The sequence below is a fragment of the Lygodium microphyllum genome, chromosome 13 (assembly GCF_053477565.2).
Source record: "Lygodium microphyllum isolate KBCC chromosome 13, Lygodium_microphyllum_v1.1.10, whole genome shotgun sequence".
Taxonomy (NCBI): Eukaryota; Viridiplantae; Streptophyta; class Polypodiopsida; order Schizaeales; family Lygodiaceae; genus Lygodium; species Lygodium microphyllum.
In genome coordinates this window covers 104,654,161-104,678,244 of record NC_141147.1, presented here as the reverse complement: position 1 = coordinate 104,678,244, position 24,084 = coordinate 104,654,161, and the positions used below count along the sequence as shown (strand labels likewise).

Here is a 24,084-nt window from a genome sequence, read left to right as displayed (position 1 = left end):
CATCTTCATCTTGAAAACTTCACCTGATCATACATTGAACTATGTTGCTTTATCTATGATCCACATTATGGTGCCCTTATAAACATTTTCATTGCTTTAATACTACAACATTGACTTATATGTTTCCAAACTCCGAGGTTGTTTCTTCGCTTTGCTTTGTGATACACCATTTGCCCTATTCTAACCACCCTCATCTTATAACTTCACGTAAGTATGCATCGAACTATGCTGTTTTATGTATGATCCACATTATGGTTCCCTTACAAATATTTTGATTGCTTTAATTCTGTAACATTGACTTCTATGTTTGCAACTTCCAAGGTTTTTTGGTTCTTCCTTTGCTTGTGTTCCACCATGGTAAGCTCCAATTGAACCCTTGTGCTTCCATATTGGCCTACTTTTGTTCTATACCTCATAACACTCCGAAACACATTTGGCAATGTTCATCTAATCCCTTATTTTTTGCATGCCAACCAGCAAGGAGACCCACATGCATGGATTGCAATATTCCTTTGCAATGTAGCTTCAAAACTACAAAATTGTATTCGTCATATCTTGTTTACCAGCCTTCATCCTTGCTTTGATTTATTTCATCTTCAGTCTTCATACAGAAAAACCTCCATCACTAACTTTCTATTTAGCTCTGCTAAACACCTAAGCACTTTGGCAACTGGTCCTAGCAAGAGCTCAAGTTTAAACCTCTCTACCAGGTGCTGCCCTTTGAACTGTTGAGGCACCTGGTGAAAAAGACTAGAGAAACTCAAGGCTTGAGGCTTGTTCGTGTGAACCAAGCTTTAGACAAGGGGTAATTTGGAAAAACAAACACCGAAAAACACAATGCTGGAGGTGCAGCTGAGTATGACAGCAACAAAGTCCACCTGAGACTACAACAGGGTGGCAGGAAGAAAGCCATTATCAACTTGATGGAAGCACAACCATCACTTAACATTGTGTTGAATTTACAGCTTATGCTCAAGAAATTTTTACAGCATTCTGTCACAACAAAGTTAACCTACAAGTACATGAAGAGGTCTCAAAATCAGGTAGAGTATCTCTCGTAAATACTAGGACAGATATATCAAGGTTCTTGCCACATTGCTCGATAGTCTGTCCTTTCGGATGCTTTATGTGGCATGCACATTCTCGACACCTATTGGAGCAAGACAATGACCTGATAATGCTGGTGCAGATTCAGAATTTTGACCTGCACAATTGACTCTCATAAGGCCAGAAGAATTATTTTTGGAGATCCAGACATGTAACAGGCACGACATCCCCATAGAGGCAACCAAGCCATTTGTGAAACCAACTGCAATCACCAGTGAGCGAAAGAGCAATAAAGGCTTGAAAATTTAGTTGTGTCAATCACTGGAGTCACTATTGTATGATGCACATAAGGAAGCCAAGCCTGTTTTGGCACCATCGTTAGACTCTGGTAACTCCAGCTTTTCTGATGAGAGCTTGCTACCTGTGACCTCCATCTGAGGAGGATGCATCTTCTCCTTTACCTGGCTTGTCATCTTGGGCTTAACATTGAAAGCAATATTGTTGGACCTTACTGCAAATGAAGGCCTTGAATGGCCTGATAATGTAGCCTTATCTGCATATAGAATCATGGCCTTAGATTCAAAGCAGCAAAATCAATGACAATGTCATTCTGAAAACTAGTAGATTAAATGCTTACCTTGAGATACTGTATCAGCAATTGAAGTTTCCAATGCAGATGTATTAAGACTGATGGAAGCTTCACTAGAAATATCCATCCTAGCTTTCTAAAATCAAACAAAAACAAAAAGTTCAGTAAACTGAACTTGCATAAACCAGGCTCAAGTTCAAAAACTTTTTTTTGGTAGAAAATACTCCATTTACTATTCTTTCTGATGTGGGCATGTATTATACCTTACGAAGTAGCTATAAATAAAGAAGTGAGACCTTTTTTTAAAAAAAGAGGATGGGGCCCCTTTTCCAACATGAATGTCAAACATCTTTAGACTACTGACGCTTCATGCAGCTTCCACACAACCCCAATTAAAACAACATGCAGTCTGATTGTGTGAACAAAAAACTGCGAGGACAAAGAATCATGCCCATCACCTTCTTGATAGCTACATTAGGATCATCAACCTCAGTGTCAAAGTCATCTTCAACATCATCATCATTCACTCTACGAACATAGTTCTCTGAGCTCTAGAAATAAAGCAAAACAGAATCAGAACTTTGAGTTGACACTCTATCAGAAGAAATCTCTAAAAGAGCTCAAGTTTGGAACAGAAAAGAAAATGACTCCCACCTGAAACACCACAGATTTTAAAAGCGCTTCATCTTCTTCATCCAGCTCTTTCTCCTGAAGTCAAAAAATCCAGTATATTGAATCTCTTGTTGACTACTCACTATGTTCAAAGTATGAAAAATCAGCCGACTGAGTACAAAAAAGGAGAACTTATTAAAGCTCAGAGAAACTACCTAGAGTCTGGAATACTGACAGAATGGTGGTACGCATACAGAAGATACACCCAAAGAAAAGCTTGTGGGTTAGAAGAGCAGTGATACAATTGAAGCAAGTTGGAGCAACTATACAGTTGAAACAAGTAGGAGCAACTGTAAGAATAGGCTGGAACATGAAAGACGGATCAAGAGAGAGCAGCTCGAAGTGGAGCTACTGCCACGAGCTATTTGGGACAAAGAGGAGGCCAGTTGGAGACTTAATGGATTGCTTTGGATTAATGCTAGGAGTTGCAACTTGTGAGTATGTTGGTTGAGGTTTGGTCTCTCCTCTTGCTAAGTTTTTGGTCTTACTTGTGTGATTGAGACAGTTCTGTCTCTCTATTGCTCAAATCTTCTTCCTCTCCTGAACTGATTTCTATCAATATCAGTTTTATGTACTTCATCTTCATCTTCACAACATCTCTTTAGTATCGTTTGTATACCCGAGTTCAATGCTTCAAGCAGACTCTATTTGATCTGAATCAACTCATCCATGTAATAATCAATGAACTAAAGACCCAGGACTTTTCTATAGCCACAAGCATGTTTATGGCATGTCTGTTATTGCAGCAGAAAAAGGAACAGCATTATAACCACAGCAGACTTTGTTTACAAAATGATATTTTAGTCAAGGCATTAGCTACAACAGGCTTGTAATCACAGCAGGGTACAGCATTGCAGCAATGAATAAGAGCATTACAACCACAGCAGGCTTTCTTTACAAAATGACATTTTATTCAAGGCGTTATAGCTACAACAGGCTGTAATCACAGCAGGGTACAGCATTGCAGCAATGAATAAGTATTTTGTAGGTCTGAACAACCACCAATTTTGATAGATTTCCCAAACAACAGTTATAGTAGCAGGTCTGCCGGCATCTCTTTTTGTTCTTTTGATACTCGCAAGCAACTCTCTCCCCAAAAATGCTCAATACCAAGAATTTCTCATCATACTGGGTTGCTTTTGCTTGGAATGTCCAGCTTAGTAAGCAAAGATTCAATTCGTCAACCTACCTCATTGTCAAAATAGTAGTGAAGGAAAGTAGTCATTGTCATGAGGACATGTATTTTTGAAACCTCACTTAACATGTGGATTAATTTTTAATCACATGATTAAGTAAATGTTGCACAAGTCAGGAGCAACTGCAGTTTAAGTAAATTTACGAGCCTGGGACCCGAAGAAATCACGGGATGTCAAAGGCAAAAGTTGCTATAAGTTATGCCGCACAAATACTTGGTGGTATCTGGTGCCAGTTGTTGGCTTAGGTCATCCATTTGGCCATAAGTGTCAATTGGTGACACTAGAGAAGTTGCATTTAATGGTACCTAACACCAATCTGATGGTCAAAGATGGCATAGAGGCACTCGAGAATGGAAGTTGCCTAGCCAATTTAATTATTGGCTAATCAGATTTTTTTTACGGCACCGAAATAATTATTAGATTAATTTTCAGTATTTAAAGGATAAAAATTAATATTTAATTATGAAAAATGCTGGAAAAAACATTTGGGAAAGCTGCCACTTGTCAAATATTCCCATGCAAGATTGAAAAACATCTTTAGAGGCTGGAGAGAGGCATATTTATAAATTCAGCCTGCAAGAGAGAGAAAGGGAAGGTTGCTGATCTGATTTGCAGCCATTGGAGAACCTTCTGAGGCTGCCAAGGGCATGAGAAGACCAATCAATAGCAGGAGACATCATCTATAGGCTATTGAGACAGGGCAGCAACAGTAAATGATTGATTTTCTTGTTATGACAAAGAGCACGAGGATCGAGACACGCAATGCTTTCTCACAGCACAGAGAGAGAGAGAGAGAGAGAGTGCAGAGTAGAGAGTGAGCACGACACATTGGGTGTTCCGTACAATGACGAGTGTACCTCTTTAGGTTTTAGATAGATATATATGAAAGTACAAATGTGCGAAGAGTGTGTTCACACTTGTGCACATATAAAAGACACGATGGCCCTTTATTTCCAACAACCTCCCACCTAAAGGCAATGTGTCTTAAGAGGAGAAAAAAATCAGCTAAGTCTAGCTATGTACAAAGCTAAAATACATATACCTATCCAACTCCCATCATCTGTCAACAAATAAGCAAACCGCTCTGTTGAAAGACCCTTCGTGAGAAGGTCTGCAGGATTATCATCTGTATACACTTTGGCAAGCTCAATGCTCTTGCTGTCAAATATATCTCTAATGAAGTGATATTTCACCTATATGTGCTCCATCTTTGCATGAAAGACGAGATTCCGTGCTAGCATGATAGCACTCTGACTATCGCAATAAAGAACAAGTAACTCTGTAATGCCAAGCTCTCCCACGAAATGTGAAAGCCATAAAGCCTCCTTGCATGCCTCAGTAGCAGCCACATACTCTACCTCTGTAGTAGACAATACAACACACTTTTGTAGCTTGGAGATCCAAGAGACTACTTCTCCCGTGAAGGTAAACACATAACCAGAAGTGGACTTTCTACAATCCGCATAACCAGCATAGTCTGCATCCGTAAAGCCAAGGACAGATGCCTTCTGCTTTCCAAAACGGATGCACAAATCCTTTGTGCCTTTGAGGTATGTCAGGATATATAGCAACCATAGTATACATCAAACTGCTAACAGCTAAAGCATATGGTATCTTAGCCATTTCAGCCTTCTCATCATCAGATGTAGAGCTGTCCTCTACATTGAGTTTCACATATGGAGGCAATGAAACCCCAATTATACTCCTGCTGAGATAGATAGAGTAATCCTTTTGACCTATCTCTGAGTATTCACATGCCAAGAATGTGATTTGCATCACCAAGATCCTTCATGTCAAAGCTGCCATGAAGACTTTACGTCACTGAGTCCAAGACATGAGTATCCCTATCAGCAATCAGCATGTCATCAACATACAGAACCAAGATAATCAGGCTGTCATCTACTACCTTCTTGGTATACAAGCAGTGATCCACTTGACTCCTATGAAAATCTTGAGATTGCATAAATGTATCAAACTTATAGTACCATTCTCTTGGTGCTTGTTTCAACCCATAGAAACTCCTTTTGAGTTTACATACCATCTTCTCTTTTCCTTTTGCCACAAACCTTTCAGGCCGTTGCATATATATGTCTACATGCAGATCACCATGTAAAAATGCAATCTTTACATCCATCTATATGAGCTCCATATCTTCAGCTACAACTAAGCCCAAAATGGTTCTCAATGTAGTCATCTTGACTCCAAGAGAAAATATCACATCAAAGTCAACTCCATGTTACTGCTTGTACCCCTTCGTAGCCAATCTTGCTTTGTACTTTGGCAAGGAATCAGAAGTGACCTTCATCTTGTAAACCCATTTGTATGAAAGGGTTTTTTGTCCTTTAGGACACTGCACCAAATCCCAAGTGTTATTTTTCTCAAGAGATTCCATCTCTGACAACATGGCTTTATACCACTTCTTGCTGTCATGTCTGTCCATTGCTACCTAGAAGCAAGATAGTTCACCATAGTCTGTCAACATGACATAATCAGCCACATTGTTTGTACCAAGAACGAATCTATCAGGTTTCCTAGTAGCCCTAGACGATCTCCTGACCCAATGATCATTGTTTACTGACTATTGAGCCTGCAAATTTCCATTTTCAGCTTCCTGTCCTAGCATTTCAACCTACAAATCAGCATTAACAGCTTGTTGTCTAAGCTGTTCCAGCACATCCAATGGCTCATCATTATGCGCAACGGCTGGCTGATCATTTACAGCAAGTATTTGCTATTGTACAATAGCACATTTTGCTATCCAAAAGGTATTTCTTCCCGGAATACAACCCTACAAACCTCCTCACTCTTTTCCAATTGTTTATGCATGCGATCTTCCCAAAAGATAACATCATTGCTACGTATTACTTTCCTTTTCTCAAGATCCCATAATCTATACCCCATTTTACCTTCATCACCATATCCTAGGAAAATACATTTACAAGACTTTGGCTCAAGTTTGCTGCGTTTTTCCTTAAGTATGTGCATAAATGCTTCGCAGCCAAACACTTTCAAGTGTGCATATGAAGGTGGCTTGCCCGACCACGCTTATTGGGAAACTCCCCCTCCCCCCCCCCACCAAGGACCTGTTTGGTGACCGATTAATGAAGTGTACGGCTGTATAACAGCCTCTGGCTAAAAACCATGAGGTAAAGCAGTATGTGACAGCATTGTACAGACCTTGCCTTGAATGGTCCAATTCATACGCTTTGCAACACCATTTTGGGGTGGATTATGAGGGACAGTGAGCTCCCTCTTTATCCCATTGCTGTCACAAAATGCCTGAAAGGCCTTGGACACATATTCCCCACCATTGTTAGAGCGAAGACACTTAAGTGTCTTATCAGTCTGATTCTCAACCAATGCCAAGAATTTTTGAAACTTGTCAAGCACTTTGTCCTTGCTACAAATAGGGTAAACCCATACCTTCCATATAGCATCATCGACAAAGGTGACAAAGTATTTCTTTCCCCCCTAAAGATAACCCTAGCATCTGACATACATCGAAATGTACTAACTCTAGAGAAGAAGATTTCAGTGAAAGAGACTTCTTATGAGATGTCTATACATGTTTACCATAAACACAATGATCACAATGCTCAAAATTAGCATAACGAAGACAAAGCAAGTAACCCAAACGAGAAAGCACTTTCATTCCAGTTTGACTCGTGTTCCAACCGGCCATGCCACAAAGAAACACTTGGCTGCTCGGTTACAGCAACAACATGGTCACGCACACTAGATACAACCTTTGGCAATCACTCTAGATCCCTTACAGATCTTCCATTTCCCATCACCAAAGATGGTATAAAATCCATCGTCATCTAGCTGCTCTGTGCTAATCAAGCTCTTCTTGAGCTGAGGTACATGACGTACAAGCTGAAGTGTGAAGACAGAACCATGCTGAAACTGTAACTGCACACTGTCAATATCTGCAATGTCACATGCATAGTGACAACACCATGTCGACCCCCTATATAGTCAGAAAACCACTCACGATGAGCGGTGACATGGAAAGAAGCACTTGAATCTAAAATCCAAGTGTGCATGTCATCATCCATATCTGCAAGTAAAGCATGTGTACTAAAGTGTGAAGAGACAAAGAGTACATCATTCCCACTGTCACTATCATGAGTTACTACATTCACTTCTTCAATTTTGACACTGCTCTTCTTAAGCTAACTCTCTTTCTTCTCTTTCTTGCTATCATCTGTCTTCTTGCCCTTTCCTTTCTATTTCTTCCATTTGTAGCAGTCACGTTTAAAGTGACTCTTCTTGCCACAATGATGACATTCAACATCCTTACCACGTGATTTACTGCATCCCTTGCAATCAGATTTGCCTTTCTGCTGTGATCTACCCCTAGTATGCAAAGCACTGGAAGATTTACTAGATGCATTGTTCTGTCAATTCATTTCTTCCATGAGTAGAGCACTCTCTACATCAGCATACAAAAGCATCGTATTAGAATTGCTCATAGCAGTCCTGAATGTATCCCAACTCTCTCGCAGAGTGCAAAGGAAAAACGTAGCCTTAAATTGTTCATCAATCTAGAACTCCAAGGCAACCAGCTGGCTGAAAATGGAGTTAAACTCACTCAAATGAGTAGACATTGCTATACCCTCTTTCATACGCAAATCCATAAGCTTTTTCAGCCAATAAACTTTGCTTGTGGCACTCTTTTGGGCATACAGTTCTTCCAGTCGAGTCCAAATAGCATAGGCAGAATCCAAACCTTCAATGTTAAACAGCAAGGTATCAAAAATCGATAGCTCTATGGTTGAGCGTGCAAGCTCATTTAACTCATCCCATTCTTCCTATTCCATATCTGCGGGCTTTGCCCCTTTGGTCTTAATCGGCCTTGCCTCCTTCTGCAACAGAATATTATAGCATTGTTTTTGCCAGACTGCAAAGTTATGTGCTCCTTCAAGCTTCTTAATGTGTATGAGATGACTATTGTCACCGTTGCCAGCCATGATTTTCAGTCCAAAATGTGACCAAAAATTCAGCAAATGCAGGCCCAAAACTGTCACACAAGTAACCAAGGTACAAACAAGTACCAACAAGCAATAAATAACCACGTAAAAGCAGAAATTTCAGACCTGCAAATAAATTTTCAGAAGCACTAAACCTTGTGCTACAGCACTCCACAACTGATTACAGCTCTTCCAAGGACAAATACATCACATTACATGAGAAGTCCCAAATTTTAACTGTAATTTCTGTTGTACATGCACCCAAGGCACAAAATTTGACACACATGGTCAAAAGCCCCAAAATTTTCGTGCTCAAAGCATCAACCATACATTTGCACTGTCTCTGACATGCATAGAATAGGCCAATTTTGCCAAAATAGAGCAATTTCAACAAAACCCCCAAATTTTTCCAAGTGCTAGATGTCCAAATTGCATAGAATGAAACCTGCATGTATATAAAATGACCAAATGGCGCACAAATTTCGCCCAAACAGCAAAAGCCCCAAATTGCACAAGGTCCAATGTGCATCAATGTCGAGAAATTGGGTAAATTTCAGCCCAATTCTTGCATGTACATGAAAAACCCCAAATGTCGAAGGCAAAATGTCACAAATTCCTACAATTTCTAAGACAAATATGACTGTTGTGTCTTGCTCGCATCAAATCTAAACAAATCCCCAAATTTTTCGGGTCCGGTGTGCACAAATTCCAGTGAAATTGAAAAAAAATCACTAAAACGTGAAAAGCCCCAAAATTCCCGGGCAAATGTGCACCGATTTTGCAATTTTTGAGTCAGATCGTCCAGTCCTACATTAAAGTCCCTAAATCCAGAAAAAGCCCTAATTTTCAGGAGCAAATGTGCACAGATTTGTATTCTGTGCTTATACATGCAAACGTCCAGTAGGGAAAGGGAAGGAAACATCCTTTTTTCTTTTCTTTTAGATTTCAGAAAATGAAAAAAAAAAACGTTGACAACGACCTGCCTAATCACGCTCTCACGTGTGACCTGTCAGACAGGTCATGACCTTCCCGTCAGAGCGCCCACCACTGAAGCCTGTCCTATCGCCATGCATCAGCTACCTAGCGCGTCTGCCTGGCAGCCGTCACTTACCTGACCCACCCGTCGACCTGTAGCCTACCTTGCGACATCTGCAACTCTTGCTCGCCTGCGACGCCTGCAACTCTTCGCCTGCGACACTTCTTGCTTGCCTATGACACCTGCAACTTTCTCCTCGCCTGCAACACTTCCTGCTCTGATACCAGTTTGTTATGACAAAGAGCATGAGAATCGAGACACAATGCTTTCTCACAACAAAGAGAGAGAGAGAGAGAGAGTGTGTGTGTGTGTGTGTGTGTGTGTGCAGAGTAGAGAGAGAGCACGACACACTAGGTGTTCGGTACAACGACGAGTGTACCTCTTTAGGTTTTAGATAGATATATATGAAAGTACAAATGTGCTAAGAGTGTGTTCACACCCGTGCACATATAAAAGGCACGATGGCCCTTTATTCCCAACATTTCTTCAGTTCTTTCCATCTACAAGCTATTGTGGCACTGCAATAGCTGCATTTGACTGATTTTCAATCATTCTTCACAACAAAACTCTGAATTTTCTCTCGAGAGAGCTTTCCCTCTCATCTCCCCACCATTTCACAACTTTGCTCTAAAGATCTCAGCGTTTGGACCATGGAGACTAAGAAATTTCAGATTTCTTTGCTGTAAACCCTAATCTGCAACAGAAACTAGGGTTTAGCAACGGCCTCGAGAAGCGTGCCAAAAATTGAAAGCTCCAAGTCTTGGATTCAACAAGGCTGAAGCTGTTTTTAGCCTATTCAAGTGGAGGAACCAGCAAATAATTGAATTTGGGGCATTTTCCATCTCCATCAAAGCGGGTGAAGGCCAATTGATTGCCTGAATCAAGGGGCAAATCAGATTAAAGGCTTGCTAGTGATTCATCACAACAAGGGGAGTTGGAATACCAAAAGGGATTGGGAGAATACCAAAAGGGATTGGGAGAATCCCATTATAAATTAACTTATTCTTCTATAAAGCCAAAGAAATACCGAAAGGGGCGCCAATTTTGGGGCCAATTGGGTGTGCATTGTCCAAGATCAGTAGGTAAATTTGTATTTTCAGATTTTGGCACATAAGGAAAGAAAGGTCAAAGGTAAAGTTTCCAAGAGATACTTGGTGAGATTTCAAAATTATTAACCAATGGATGCCAAAAGGATGGAAGAGGATGACTTAGCAAACTATCCTCAATTGTTGCAGCTTTACCTAGATGCCTTTCAATTAAAGCCGACTTTAGTTCGAGCTCCGTCAAGTTCAACAAAGCAAGGGTCCGAAGTATTGCCTGATGCTCAAGGGGGAGGTAGCACTTCCCCTCCTCCAGTTATGGACAGCTCTCGTATATGATGGATCTCAAATATATTCAGTATGCATCCAAAGTACTGCGCTAACAGTATGTTTGCCATGAGATCACTACTTAGTGTACTAGTCACTGTGAGATGTATGCAGATCAGTATGAGTTTCACCCAGGCACTGGAACTATACTTTTGCATCAGCTTATGATCAATTTAGCATGAATTTTGCCTCAATTTTGAGATAAAAATTTTGATTAGTTTCAACTCAGTTTTCAATCAACTTGAGAACCGTTTATGGTCACTTTCTGGATCAGTTGTGCACTGATTGCTGGTCAATTTTTGCAATGAGTTTGTGAACAGTTTGGGGTCACATTTGCAACAGTTTGTGATCAATTCTCAGATCAGCATGTGATCAGTTTATGATCAGATTATGCTCAGTTTTCAATGGTCTACATCTAATTCAATGGACAATAACATATGTTAGGATACCATTGACATTTTAGCCATGGCCCATGGTTTATGCTTGGTTATGCTATGCTATGGGTTGGTTTTGCCAGATGAGTTGAGCTCATGAGAAATGGACATATCACATGATAATTTGGCAATGTCTTTGAGATTCTTTGTGAGTCTTATGCTATGTTATGTTGGCTGGTAATTTTCAGCATATGTTGGACATAGGAATGGTTGAACAGCAATGTGCAATGTTGTGTTGACTATGATGCCCTATGGAAATTCCAGTATAGTACTTTGCTTTTGATGCATTTGGCAGTGCAATTGAGGACGATTGCAAGGATTTCAAGGGTGAGGGCTATCATGAGGACATGTATTTTTGAAACCTCGCTTAACATGCGGATTAATTTTTAATCACATGATTAAGTAAATGTTGCACATGTGAGGTGCAAGTGGGGTTAAAGTAAATTTATGAGCCCGAGACCCGAAGAAATCACGGGATGTCAAAGGCAAAAGTTGTTGCAAGTTATACCGCACATGTACTTGGCGGTAACTGGTGCCAGTTGTTGGCCTAAGTCATCCATTTGGCCATAAGTGTCAATTGGTGACACTAGAGAAGTGGCGTTTAATGGTACCTACCACCAATCTAATGGTCAAAGATGACGTAGAGAAGAGAATGGAAGTTGCCTAGCCAATTTAATTATTGGCCAGTCAAATTATTTGTCAGGGCACCAAAATAATTATTAGAATAATTTTTAGTATTTAAATGATGAAAAATAATATTTAATTATGAAAAATACCAGAAAAACCATTTGGGAAGGTTGCCACTTGTGTCAAAAATGCCCATGCAAGACTGAAAAACGCCTTTAGAGACTAGAGAGAGCCATTTTTATAGGGAGGGGAGACTGCTGGTCTAGTTTGCAGACATTGGAGAACCTTTTGAGGCTACCAAGGGCAGGAAAAGACCAATCAACAGTAGGAGACAACATCTATAGGCTGTTGAGACAGGGCAACAGCAATAAATGACTGATTTTCTTCAGTTCTTTGCATCTACAAGCTTTTGTGACACGGTAGCAACTGCATTTGACTGATTTTTAGTCATTCTTCGCGACAAAACTCTGAATTTTCTCTCTCTACAGCTTTCCCTCTCATCTTCCAGCCATTTCCAGCTTTGCTCCGAAGATCACAGCATTTGGACCCTTGGAGGTTGAGAAATTTCAGATTTCTCTGCTATAAACCCTAATCTGCAGAAGAAATTAGGGTTTAGCAGCAGCCTCGAGAAGCGTATCAGAAATTAGAAGCTCCAAGACTTGGATTCGACAAGGCTGAAGCTGTTTTTAGCCTATTCGAGTGGAGGGACCAGCAAATAATTAAATTTGTGGCATTTTCCATCTCCAACACCGAAAGGGATTGGGAGAATCCCATTGTAAATCTTCTTCTTCTTCAATAAAGCTAAAGAAATACCGAAAGGGACGCCAATTTTGGGGCCAATTGGGTATGCATTGTCCAAGATCAATAGGTAAATTTGTATTTTCAGATTTGCATTAACTATTTGCTGCTGTAATTAAGTTGTAATCAGGAATTACCACCCATCCACAGAAGGCTAGTTACAGTCGTAATAGCTCAAATAATGATCCGCTAGGCTTGTATAGAAAAATAATTCTAAGCATACTCTATACATCATCTTCAGAAAGCTAAATTGTATTAAGTTTTGCCAGTGAAATTGTTGTATGAGTATACATCTGTTGTATTCATTTCGCAAATTGACAACTCTTTACTAGTGTTTCACATACTTTAAATGGTCTTACTATTAATACTTGGAATTGTGGAAAGCCATAATCGTTCAATCAATAATCAAGAGCTACATGAATAGACTTGATCTACTTGGTTTTAGCTTGTTCATCTTGCATTTGGCAATCTATCTTCCTCTTTTGCTTTGACAGTTGAATACAAATCTTGATGGTAAAAGAATTCTATAAATAGAACATTAGATCTTGAACACTTAAGTGTTAGAGGAGGATGATGTGACGTTGCTATTGGTTTTGGTTTGTAGAGGTCAAAGAGTGCTCTACCTTGCGCACTGCCTTTTCTTGGTCTTCTAATGTGTCAACTACAAAGAACTATCACTTGTCTCCTCAAAGTATCAATTTGACAATGATAAACCTTCATCATGGGAGACAATAAGCATAGCCGCACCTCAAAAACTAATCAACTATTACCTATGGAGACAAAAAGTCTAGCCCACTAACATTTTAATGTGAATGCAGCAACTAGCCAGTATGTTGCATGCCACATGGCAAAAATCTACAATACAACCCCTAACTAGAAATGCCATGAACAGTGTGAAAATGCCTAAATGAAATGCGATCCGACTGGAAACTAAGATGAACAGATTCAACTCCTATATTAGTATTTTCATACAAGTAGAAACTTGACATCATTTGTAGATCCTAAATAATAAAGTGTTAATTAAAATCAAGACTATCGATGAACCAATAGAGACCATAATATTATGTAGATTGTAGTCAAACTTTTTGATACAAATGGCAAGATTTCTACCAAGTCAAACTACTATTAAAGCTTTACAATCACCCCATCAATTTGCTGAGATCTAGAAGTGACCTTGTATTTCTAAATTTGGCAACAACTTGGAGTTTGTATTCTTCCAATCATCCAATGTAATAATTGAACTAAAAGAGGGAACCAAACAGTGGAGAACATGCTTTGCACGTATGTCTCCAAAAGATACAATTGATAAAGAGGTTTGCCCTCTCATGTTAAAATATGCATACAAATATGTCTCCAAAAGATACAATTGATCAAAAGGTTTGCTCCCTCGTAAGGTGCCAACAATGATCTATGGTGCTCTAAGTTGTAAGGTCCCCATTATGAGAAGAAGCCATGTGTGAGCTAGGACATTGGTTGGATCCTAACTTGTATATAAAATAAGGCCTATGTGACCTGAAAGCAAAAAGGTGACCTTTGTGGATCTAGCCTTTGGGTAAGCTAGTAGCAACTCCAAACACACTGTATGGAGTTGCGGGGTGGGAGTTATCATGGAACCCCTATTTTGGGATCCAAGGGCTATGAAAGCAACCCCTCACTAGGGGGGACCTCATGGGGCTAGTAGTCCCCCCTGACAAGGGTCCAAGGGTAGCATCTCCAATCTGACAATAGAGGAAATATTCCCTAGTTTACCAGGGAAGATTCAAAATTTGTTCAGACAAGCCGATCAAGACTACCATCCTAGGCTTTAAAAGAAAGACCCATCCAAGGCTATCATCAATCTATCTTTTATCCAGTCAAAATTCGTCCAACTAGTGTCACATGGACGTGAAATTTTGATTGCTCTACTTAACATTTCGATTAGTTTTTTATCAAATGTTTAAGTATGTGTTGCATATGTGAAGTGCAATTGAGATTATTCCATATTTATAAGCCAAGGACCCAAGGAAATCAATGGATGTCAAAGACAAAAGTTGTCTTAAGTAATATTGCACAAATATTGGATGGTATCTAGTGCCAAAAATCCGGCCTAAGACATTTTATTAGCCATAAGTATCAATTGATGACACTAGGGATTTGACATTTAATGATACTTAATGCCAATCCGAGGGCTACAAAAGACTCGGTAGCACTTGGGAATTTTCTAGGTACTAAAATAATTATTAAATTAATTTTTAAAATTTTACAGCTAATTAATAATTCAAATAATGCTGAAAAAATGGATTAGAAGGCTGCCACTAAGCAAAACTTGGCCATGCAAGTGGGAAAGACATTTTTTGAGGTTGGAGAGAACAGAGAGAGGGTCATTCCAACCTTGTGCAAGCTAAGAGGGACTAAGAGAATACTGTTATATCTGCTACAACAATTGACGGGCCATTTCTAGCTAGCAAGAGAGCCTCCCGGAGCTATGACATGCCTTGAAGAGACTACGGCAATAGGTTACAATTGTTTGACAGCTGTTTCAGACAAACACACATATTCGGTATGTTCCATCAATGGAAAGAATTTTCATGGTTGTCTAGACAAGGCAACAACTGATTTCTTCCATTTTCTCACGATGGAAGTCTAAATTTTCTACATTTTCAACGTTCTCTCTTATTCTTCAACCATTTCCTAGCCTTACTTTAAAAATCTCAACATTCTAATTCTTGAAGGCTGAGAAATTGCATTTTTCTATGCTGTAAACCCTAATTTACAATAGAAATTAGGGTTCGACAGCAACCTTAAGAAGCATGCCAAGAGATTGAAGCCTCAAGACTTGAATTTTCAAGGCTAAGAATTAATTCTCAACAAGATTCAAGTGAGGGACCAGCCAACATTTGAATTTAGGACAAATTTTCATTTTCCAAAGAGTCCATGAAAGCCAATTGCCCGAGTAAATCAGGGGGCGAATCAATTTGAAGACTTGCAAGTCAATATTGACAGCAAGGGGCTTTTGGATTGTGAAGGGGGTTGCAAAAATCCCATTGTATTCAAATTCAATTATAATTAAAGATAACAAAATACCGAAAGGGGCTTTTGGATTGTAAAGGGGATTGCAGAAATCCCATTGTATTCGAATTCAATTGTAATTAAAGATAAAGAAATATCGAAAGGGGCACCAATTTTGGGGCCAACAACGTGCCTAATGTCTAAGATTGATGGGTAAATGTTTATGTTTCAGAATTTCGTAATTATTGCTTGTTATAATTAAGTTAATAAAGTTATTACCACCCCTCCGCAGGAGGAAGGCTAGTTTCATGGTTCCATCCCAAGGATACCATCAAATCCTTTGCATTGGTGGGCTCGAGGCACCTGATTGCAAGTCACAAGCTTTGGATTGCTGCTGAGATTATGCTCAGCTGTTGATTACAGCAAGTATACCTTCACGGTGATACAAGATCAAGTGGTGATGATTTTTTCAGTTTCATCATTCACGTGGTGAAAGGGGAAATGCAATGCATGATCTTAGACAAGGTTCTCAGCATGGACAACAAGCTGAAAATGTGGAAAATGACCCAAATGTAAGGACTTCCATACCTCAAGATGCTGATGACCAACAAGAGTATGAAGAATTTGATTATAGGTTCAAAGATTGAATGAGGACAGTGAAGGGGCGAGCTCGCCAAGACCCACAGACCGCTTATTCCTTCAAGCATTTCAAGCCAAGCACTAATGGCTACCTCTCACATAGCCGATGCGATATCTATCTCTATGAGTATAGTGAGCTACCTCCATGCCTGATCGAGTTGCCTCCTCTCCCGAGCACTCTGGCAGCTCCACGATCCAAGTGCAAGCTTCAAGCGAGCTTGATCCTCAAGCTCCAGGCTCCAAGCTCCATTGCTCTGAGCAAGAGAAAAGAAGAGAAGAGAAGAAGAGAGGAGAAGAAGTAGAGCTTCTCCACCACGGTCCCTCATCCTCACACACTCACTCCCTCAATCTCACACTCCCTCACTCAAACACAAGCTCAAGAAAGCAAGAACAAGAAGAAGAAAAAGAAGAGGAGAGCCACTTTTGGCCACACACAAGAATGAGCTTCTCATTAACTTTTCAACTTTATATACAGAACCCTAAATCCCTTTTGGGCAGTTATCCCCTTATCCCCTTTTTTACATGGCCTGCGTCCTTTTTCCCATTGTCCTCCTATCTTCGTAGCTTCCTTCCTACCACCCATCTACCTTTACAATTTGCACAGGTGAGAGCCCAACGTTCTTAAAATAAATCACGATGCGCCTTGCACTCTTTTACAAAGGTATTGACTTGCGCTTTTCCTTGTACGCCTTTCTCCTTGATTTAGGACTTTTTTGCACTTCTTGTATTTCCATATTTTTCTTGGCATGCCTTCATCTTTTGTTTCACTTTTGCCTTAGCCTTGTCTTCTGCTTTAGATTCTTCGAATTTTCCACCTTGTTCGTTTGAGGGTTAACATTATCCCCCTCCTAGACGAGTGCTAGTCCCATGGCACTCTCCATCGTGGGTAGCAAGCTTTAGCATGCACCGAAGACGTGGTTGAAAGAGACTGCTATGGTTTGCCGTGGAGGAGTTGTGGTGGTGGTGTGGATGAAGCTCATTTGTAACGTTCCGCCACAGCCTATAAAAACCCCCCTCCAAATTAGTTAAAGTAAATCAAGTTTATTTTTAAATTCTCTTCCCCCCCTATCATCGCCGACAAGAGGAAAAAGTGGCAGATGACGTAGGGGGAAGAAAGTTAAGAAAGTGAAAGATGAAGTCGAAGAAGTGGAAGATGACTGCAGGAGGGGAGACAGTATGACGATGACAAACATGGAGAAAAGAGAGACGACATGAAAGGCGAGGGGAAGAGGAATGTCGACAATGACGAGGCGGAAGAACATGATGATGACGATGATGGAGGAGGGAGGCCACGAGCCTACCACCTCCCCTCCCCCCCCCCCCCCCTCTTGACCAATCCGCCATACCTTAGGACAAGTGGTGGGTGGGGAAAGACCACTACCACTCCCCCTCTTTCACATGCCCCCTCCATAATAACCCTCCTCTCTCCTATAAACCCCCCCTCCATCATAAGAGGCCTCAATCTGCTACTACACGGGTAGTGAGAAAGAGAGAGAGAGAGAGAGAGAGAGAGAGAGAGAAGAGAGGTAAAAAGAGAGAGGAGAAGAAGAAGAAGAAGAAGAAGAGAAAGAAGAAAGAGAAGTGAAAAGAGAGAAGAAAAGAGAGAAAGAGAGAGAGAGAGAGAGAGAGGAAGAGAGATTTTTTGAAGAATCTTCTCCCCTTTCCCTACTAAGAGGGTGGCCGCACACATCTTTCTTCCCCTTTGCCCGCGAATCTACTCCCTATATCTCTCGCGAAATTGTCCTCCATCCCACAAGCTAAACTTTCCCCAATTGGCTCTCTTCTCAAGTGAGTGGCCGCTGAAATCTTGTGCGAGTCGCGCCTAAAAGAGGGAAAGACCAAGGATCGCCCCCAAGCAGAACGTATCACGCACAAATGGCAACACCACAACAAGCAACGAAGCCTCGGGTGAGGGCATCACTGCCAATCCAACTACGGTACCAGTCATAAGTAATGTATTCCCAATTTGATAGATGATTGCTTAATTTCCCGCATGTGATACGTTTAGTTCCAAACTTTACCACATAAGAAACAGTTTGTTAAAAAATGTAAAATTCATCTCGACTATTCGAAGGATTGAGTTTCCCAAATGCTTCTTTCAAGAGAAGTTAATTGCATTTAGATGCTATGGGATAAATTCATAAACAACATATAAGGCTTCAAGCATTGTCAACTCCCCGTTCTCGCAATAGTAGGGCCATTTTCATCGCCTTTAAGGTATTTACTGCAACGTGCACGCTTGATGGATGGCATGGTAAGCGATCTAGCCTAAAGGAAACTCATCCCAGAAACTCTAGGCTTTGCCCAAGCTCTTGCCAATAACATGAACTAATAGCTCATGTTTGGCAGATTGAAATCTTGATGTTATGCATAGTTAACACAAACAACAATCATAAGGGCTAAAACTAAGATGCCTTGGGGTCTGTCTGGCAACTACTATCTTCATCAACCCAATCTGTGGATTGGGCTAGGTACAAACTACAATTCCAAGCTTCAAAGGTAAGTGGAAAGCTCTAGGGATTAGGAAACCCTTAGTCAAAGGAAAGACTGATGCTTTTGTACTTGTTGGAAAGAAGGCTAGGTTATCGATCAATATAAGTAATCAATAGAACTTATGTCTTGTACAGTGTTTGAAACCTTAACATATGCCTTAGCCGAAAGAAGGGGATATTAAGTAAAATTTACATAGAACCGCTCTTGATTCCAAGGGGGAGAGCAAGTACGCAACAGGAAGGTTATCGCGACTATTCTTACAATGTTGAAAAAAAATACAATTGGTTTTGTTGAATTAATTAAACAATGCCCTAAATGCTTTTGCATTCAATTGATTGTTGGATTATTCTTTGGATGATTATTACAAGTGCTTGTGATTGTTGCAAAATTCATGGCAAGGGTCTGTGATGACAAGTTGCCATGGGAATAAAGGAATGTTTTCTTGGAAAATGATATTAGGGTTGATTGCCTTTATTGTGTTTGATTCTTAATTGCATTAATTAATGAGATGATATTTTTGCGCGGATGGATCATCTCCAAGGTCACGCCATGTTTCAACCCGAGAAGGGCACTGCTCGATTCACAGGCCGAAGGTCGAGTGGTGAAAAGGCCAACCACGGAAGTTGTCTCTCACTCCTAGGTCGCTTGGGGTCAGTGGAGCTCTAGACACCCCTTGCCTAGTCCGGAACGGAGTTGAAGACTGACATGAGCCCAATATATGTGGCGTTGGAAGATTCTATTCTAAATAATGAATGGAAATTATGGTACCATGTTTGGACCGGGAGCTTTTGTTGGACAAAAGGGAACATATAATTTCTCCTATATGGGCAAGAGACAAAGATTAACTTAAAGATAAGTTAAGGAACTTGTTGTCAAAAGGATTACTTGCTCTATATTCGTGTTTGTGCTGTAAATTACACGAACGAATCCTATTTCCTAAAAAGGCTTAATTAAGGAAGCCGATTCTAAATGTCGCACATAAATGTAATAGGACCTAATTAGAAAACTAAAGCTATCAAGGGAAGCAGGTGGGCGGAACCCCCGACGAGTCTGTCCTACAATAGGGTGGTCCCGAAGAATCGAGAGGCTTCTCAGAAGGTTACCCTTAGAAATTGTTAAGTTAGAACCCGATTCATGTCATTTTAGGGGACCGGAATGGAACTATGCCCTACAAGTAGGGAGGTTGAGAGGCGCATCCCTCTCATTTCCCATTCTCTTTGAACCAAGTGTGGCATGGGCCTACTGCGGCTTGAGTATTTCTGCATAAAGTAGGATATCCAAGACCCGACACTAGAATACTATCAAGAGACCTCGATCACTAGGAACCCAAGTTTCAAGTCGATCCTAGTGGATTCGGCCACGAACGCTCAGTTGCGAGGCGAACTCGAGAAACCCTAGGCAACAAACCCTGTAACATTCTATGGGAGTGCGGGGCGGCATCGCTTAGATTTGTCTCTCAATGGACCGCTAAAAACGTGCCTGGTCAGTCGATAGACAAGCACGTTACATCGTTGGGATACTTTATTAGTAGGATTTTATGGTAATAGGGTGATTGTAGTTGGAGATAGGATTGCTCTTTGTTGGGAGTTGCATTATGGCTGTCAAAGGTGTTGGTGTTCTAGGGATTCTGTGTGCGACGATTCTTTGGTGGGCTTGCATGATGATAAAGGATGAGAATTCAGAGTTGAGTGTTAATGAAGAGCTAACGACACTTTTGTTGGAGTCTTCAATACCTACAATTAAAAACCTCTCATATGTGGTCTCTCCCTAGGGGTAGTGCTAGTCTTCTTATCGTGCACAAGACGTAGTTTCATTAGTTTGGAAGACAAATCGAACTCTAAGCAAGCTGAGAGTATTGTCTTGCACTTGAGGACCCAAACTATGTATAGATTGTGGTACAAATAGTATGCGAGTATGCATGCATACGTAGATAGTACATAGTTAGAAGACTATTGATTGTAAAAACACACGGATCTAGAGCATGGCAGATGTTATGGCAAATGGAACGTGAAAACCCAACTCATGATGACATAGACAAGTAGAGACAAACTGTTACATAAGTGAACTAGGTTCCAAGATGGCAGCTTGGACTCATAAACACAATCTTATATAGGACCGACAAAGACAAGACACTTCACTAAAAGTACAAAGCATTGTCTCAAACAGCATATTGTATTGCACATAAAGGTGTCATCTCCTTCCAATCTACCTTTGATGATCTTCATGATTTTTATGCTTCTTCTTCTTATTCTTTTTCTATTTGATCTTTTGGTCCTCTTGATCTGCTTCTTCATTGACTTTGCTTGCACCAGTTGTATGAGTCTTTATGTCCATGTCCCCCTCAAGAAAAGGTATCATCATCTTTGAGGCAGCAGAAATGTCTTCAAAATCTTCAAATAAATTCATCGATTGCTATTCAAAACAAGTAAATCCATCCATCCCTGCAAGCGGAATAAACAAGTCTTCCAAATAATTGAATTGCGCAACAAGAGTAATGTTACTCTTCATGAGAAGCATCTTCATAAAAGACTTGATTTTGGTCATTTCTATGATGGAAATCAGCTTCAAATGACTGAGAATAACCCGCAATGAGTTGATCTTTGTATGTGTCAAAAGAAACAAGCAATGGCAATGAAGTATCAAAAGATACTAGTTTAAAATTTGATGTTTGTTGCTTGAGTTTGACTTGATGATCTTCAAAAACCCTTCATAGCTTCCCCTACTTGCTGATTTGATGGTTGAATACTTGTTGAAAACTTCAGATTAGAGTGGCCTTGGCTTGGTTTAAGTGGCAAGAGGACATTGTATTCATTCCATATAAAAAGTAGTAGTCAAGTACAATGCTTTATGGTTGTTGGATGGGTAGCAGCTTTCCCTCTCTGTGCATATGGGATTCAATCTGCCTGCATATCCTAAGCCTAAACTGCCTCATACAAAGACGCTACATTAGGTGTGATTACAAATATCTCAACACCCCTCCTCAATCACAACCAAAAAGTACAAAGTGTGTAGAGACTTTAGTGAGAGCAATACTTGCAAAGTGTGGGCACACCATAAACATGACAAAAACACCAGAGGTTATCGTAGAAAAGGCCAAGTGTGGTACCACAAACATGGTGGACATCACGAGGCTATAACAGGGGACCTCACAAAGTATACAGAGGCTGTAGTACAAGGCTACATGAGGAATTTACAAGCTTATGTCAGAAGTATTAGGGCTAAGCATTACAAGGCTAAAAAAGTCTAGTAAAAATTGGGTTTAAGGACCGTCAAGCCCTTGCAGTTTTCAACATTTCTTTTGACATAGATCTTCAATTCATTGTAGGTCTTCTTATCGTTAAAGTCCAACTTGCTCTTTTTTATCATGTACTTGTTCTTCACTTTGCTTGCGCTTCAAAGTCTTCATGATTTTTCTGCTTCTTCTTCTTATTCTTTTTCTCTTTGGTCTTTTGGTCCTCTTCTTCTAGGTCCTCCTGATCTACTTCTTCATTGACTTTTCTTGCATATGCATTAGTCTCATGTCCATGCCCCCCTCAAGCAAAGGTATCATTATCTTTGAGGCAACGAAAATGACTGTAAACTTTTACACTTTCATGTCTTCAAGGTCTTCAAATGGATACATTGATGGTATTTGAATATAGGCAGCTCCATGTCTTCCTGTAGGCAAAGTAACATCTTCTATGTAGCGTAAATGGGCCATAAGATACATGTTACTCTTCATGAGAAGCACCCACTTAGAAATCTTTATGTTTGGCATTGGAACCCAACTTCAAATCCTTGACTTTTTGACCAGCAAAAAGAGTTGAAACCCAATGTGCCAAAGGACACAAAAAGATAGTGTGAAAACACACTATGCTTAGTATTTGTTAGCACTATCTTTATGGTTATGCTTTTTGAGTGCCGGCTTGCAAATGCCTTCTAAATTTCCTTGAACTCTTCCAAATCTTCAGTAACCTCCAAGGAATGTAAAAATTTACTACTGATAACTCCAATGAGAAGAAATAGTGAGAATATGAAGTACAAGAGGAGCTTGAGTTTTGATGTTGGTGCTTCAGGTCTTCCAGAAACACTTCCCTCCTTAATTGAGTAATGAATCTTGCTTGGAACTTCAAACAGTCAATGGATTAGAGTGGCCTTAGCTAGGTAGGAGAGAGAGAATAAAGATGAGGTAAGCTAAAAAAGCTTGAAGGTGAAAAGCTATGGCTTCTCTGCAGTTAGGGTTATGACCCAACTATTTTTTTTGTTCCATGCAACTCCTGCAGGCAGCTATGGCGCGAATGATTTGGTGGAGAGTAAGCTTACGAGGTAGGCATCATTTGCCCCATGATCGACGACGGATCCACACAGCGCAAGAGGGGATCGAGTAGCATGGTACCTTGTCTGAGTCTACTGGCAACATGTAGCTTCTCCTAAGTGAGAATTTTATCAATCAAAGAGTTCTCTTGGCTAGCTCCAGCTAAGTCCATACCTCGAACGGCAGTCAATATTCAAAAGGAAGTTGGCGTTACATAGGTCGGGTCTCTTTGAGACTGCCATTTGGTCAATCGCTCCTCTAAGACTGTCATAATCTGGGCTCCAAGTTTGGCCATTGTAGCACAGTTTTCAAAACAACGTTTTTCAAATTGACTTCGACCCTCTGATTGTCGCTTTAGTTACTCTTATCTCTAAGAGATTTAGTTGGCAAAACGCTTCGTTAAATGTCACAGTTAAGCGTAGTTCGTTGGCCTCCTCGTCAGAGATAAGTTGCATGTGTTCATGTAGGAGCTTGTCATAGTGCTCGTTAAGATATTATTGCTCTTCCCAGGATAGCGGATATGGCAAATATTCCATAAGCTGGGGAATGTGCCCATGTCTACAAGGACATGAGCATGTGTAAATAATTTAAGTTTAGCCTCCAACTCAGTCAAGCACTCTGTGACACTTCTATGTTCTATGAAGGCTTGCTTGGTTGCTATCTCATGCAAGGTTTTGGGAGTTTCCCTAGGCTTTAGCATAGCTAGGGGCTCAAGCCTAGATGAGCAAGATTTGTCAATGCTAGGATTGCTTATGTTCTCGGGATTTTCATGTTTCTCCTGAGACTTTGCTGCTATTGTGTCATGGTTCTCCTCAGATGTGACTGGTATAGTTTTGTCAACATGTTGTGACAGTGTTATATCCACTATTGATTGGTCAATGTAAGTTCTATTGTCGGTGGATTGAGTGTTGCAAGCAACCGTTGATGATAA

The 24,084-nt window shown here is 40.4% G+C and overlaps 1 protein-coding gene across 1 annotated transcript in view; it reads right to left on the bottom strand.

Annotated features, from left to right (window-relative positions):
• Positions 1–895: 895 nt before the first annotated feature.
• The window catches only part of LOC148027007 (uncharacterized), a 40,525-nt gene continuing 17,336 nt past the window's right edge, over positions 896–24,084 (bottom strand). Inside the window, exons 4-7 of the mRNA XM_087691552.1 lie at positions 2,291–2,344; positions 2,095–2,187; positions 1,685–1,772; positions 896–1,600 (exon numbers count right to left, since the gene is read on the bottom strand). Of these exons, the coding sequence (XP_087547678.1) occupies positions 1,362–1,600; positions 1,685–1,772; positions 2,095–2,187; positions 2,291–2,344 (474 nt within the window). The 3' untranslated portion in view covers positions 896–1,361. The remainder of the gene's footprint in view (positions 1,601–1,684; positions 1,773–2,094; positions 2,188–2,290; positions 2,345–24,084) is intronic.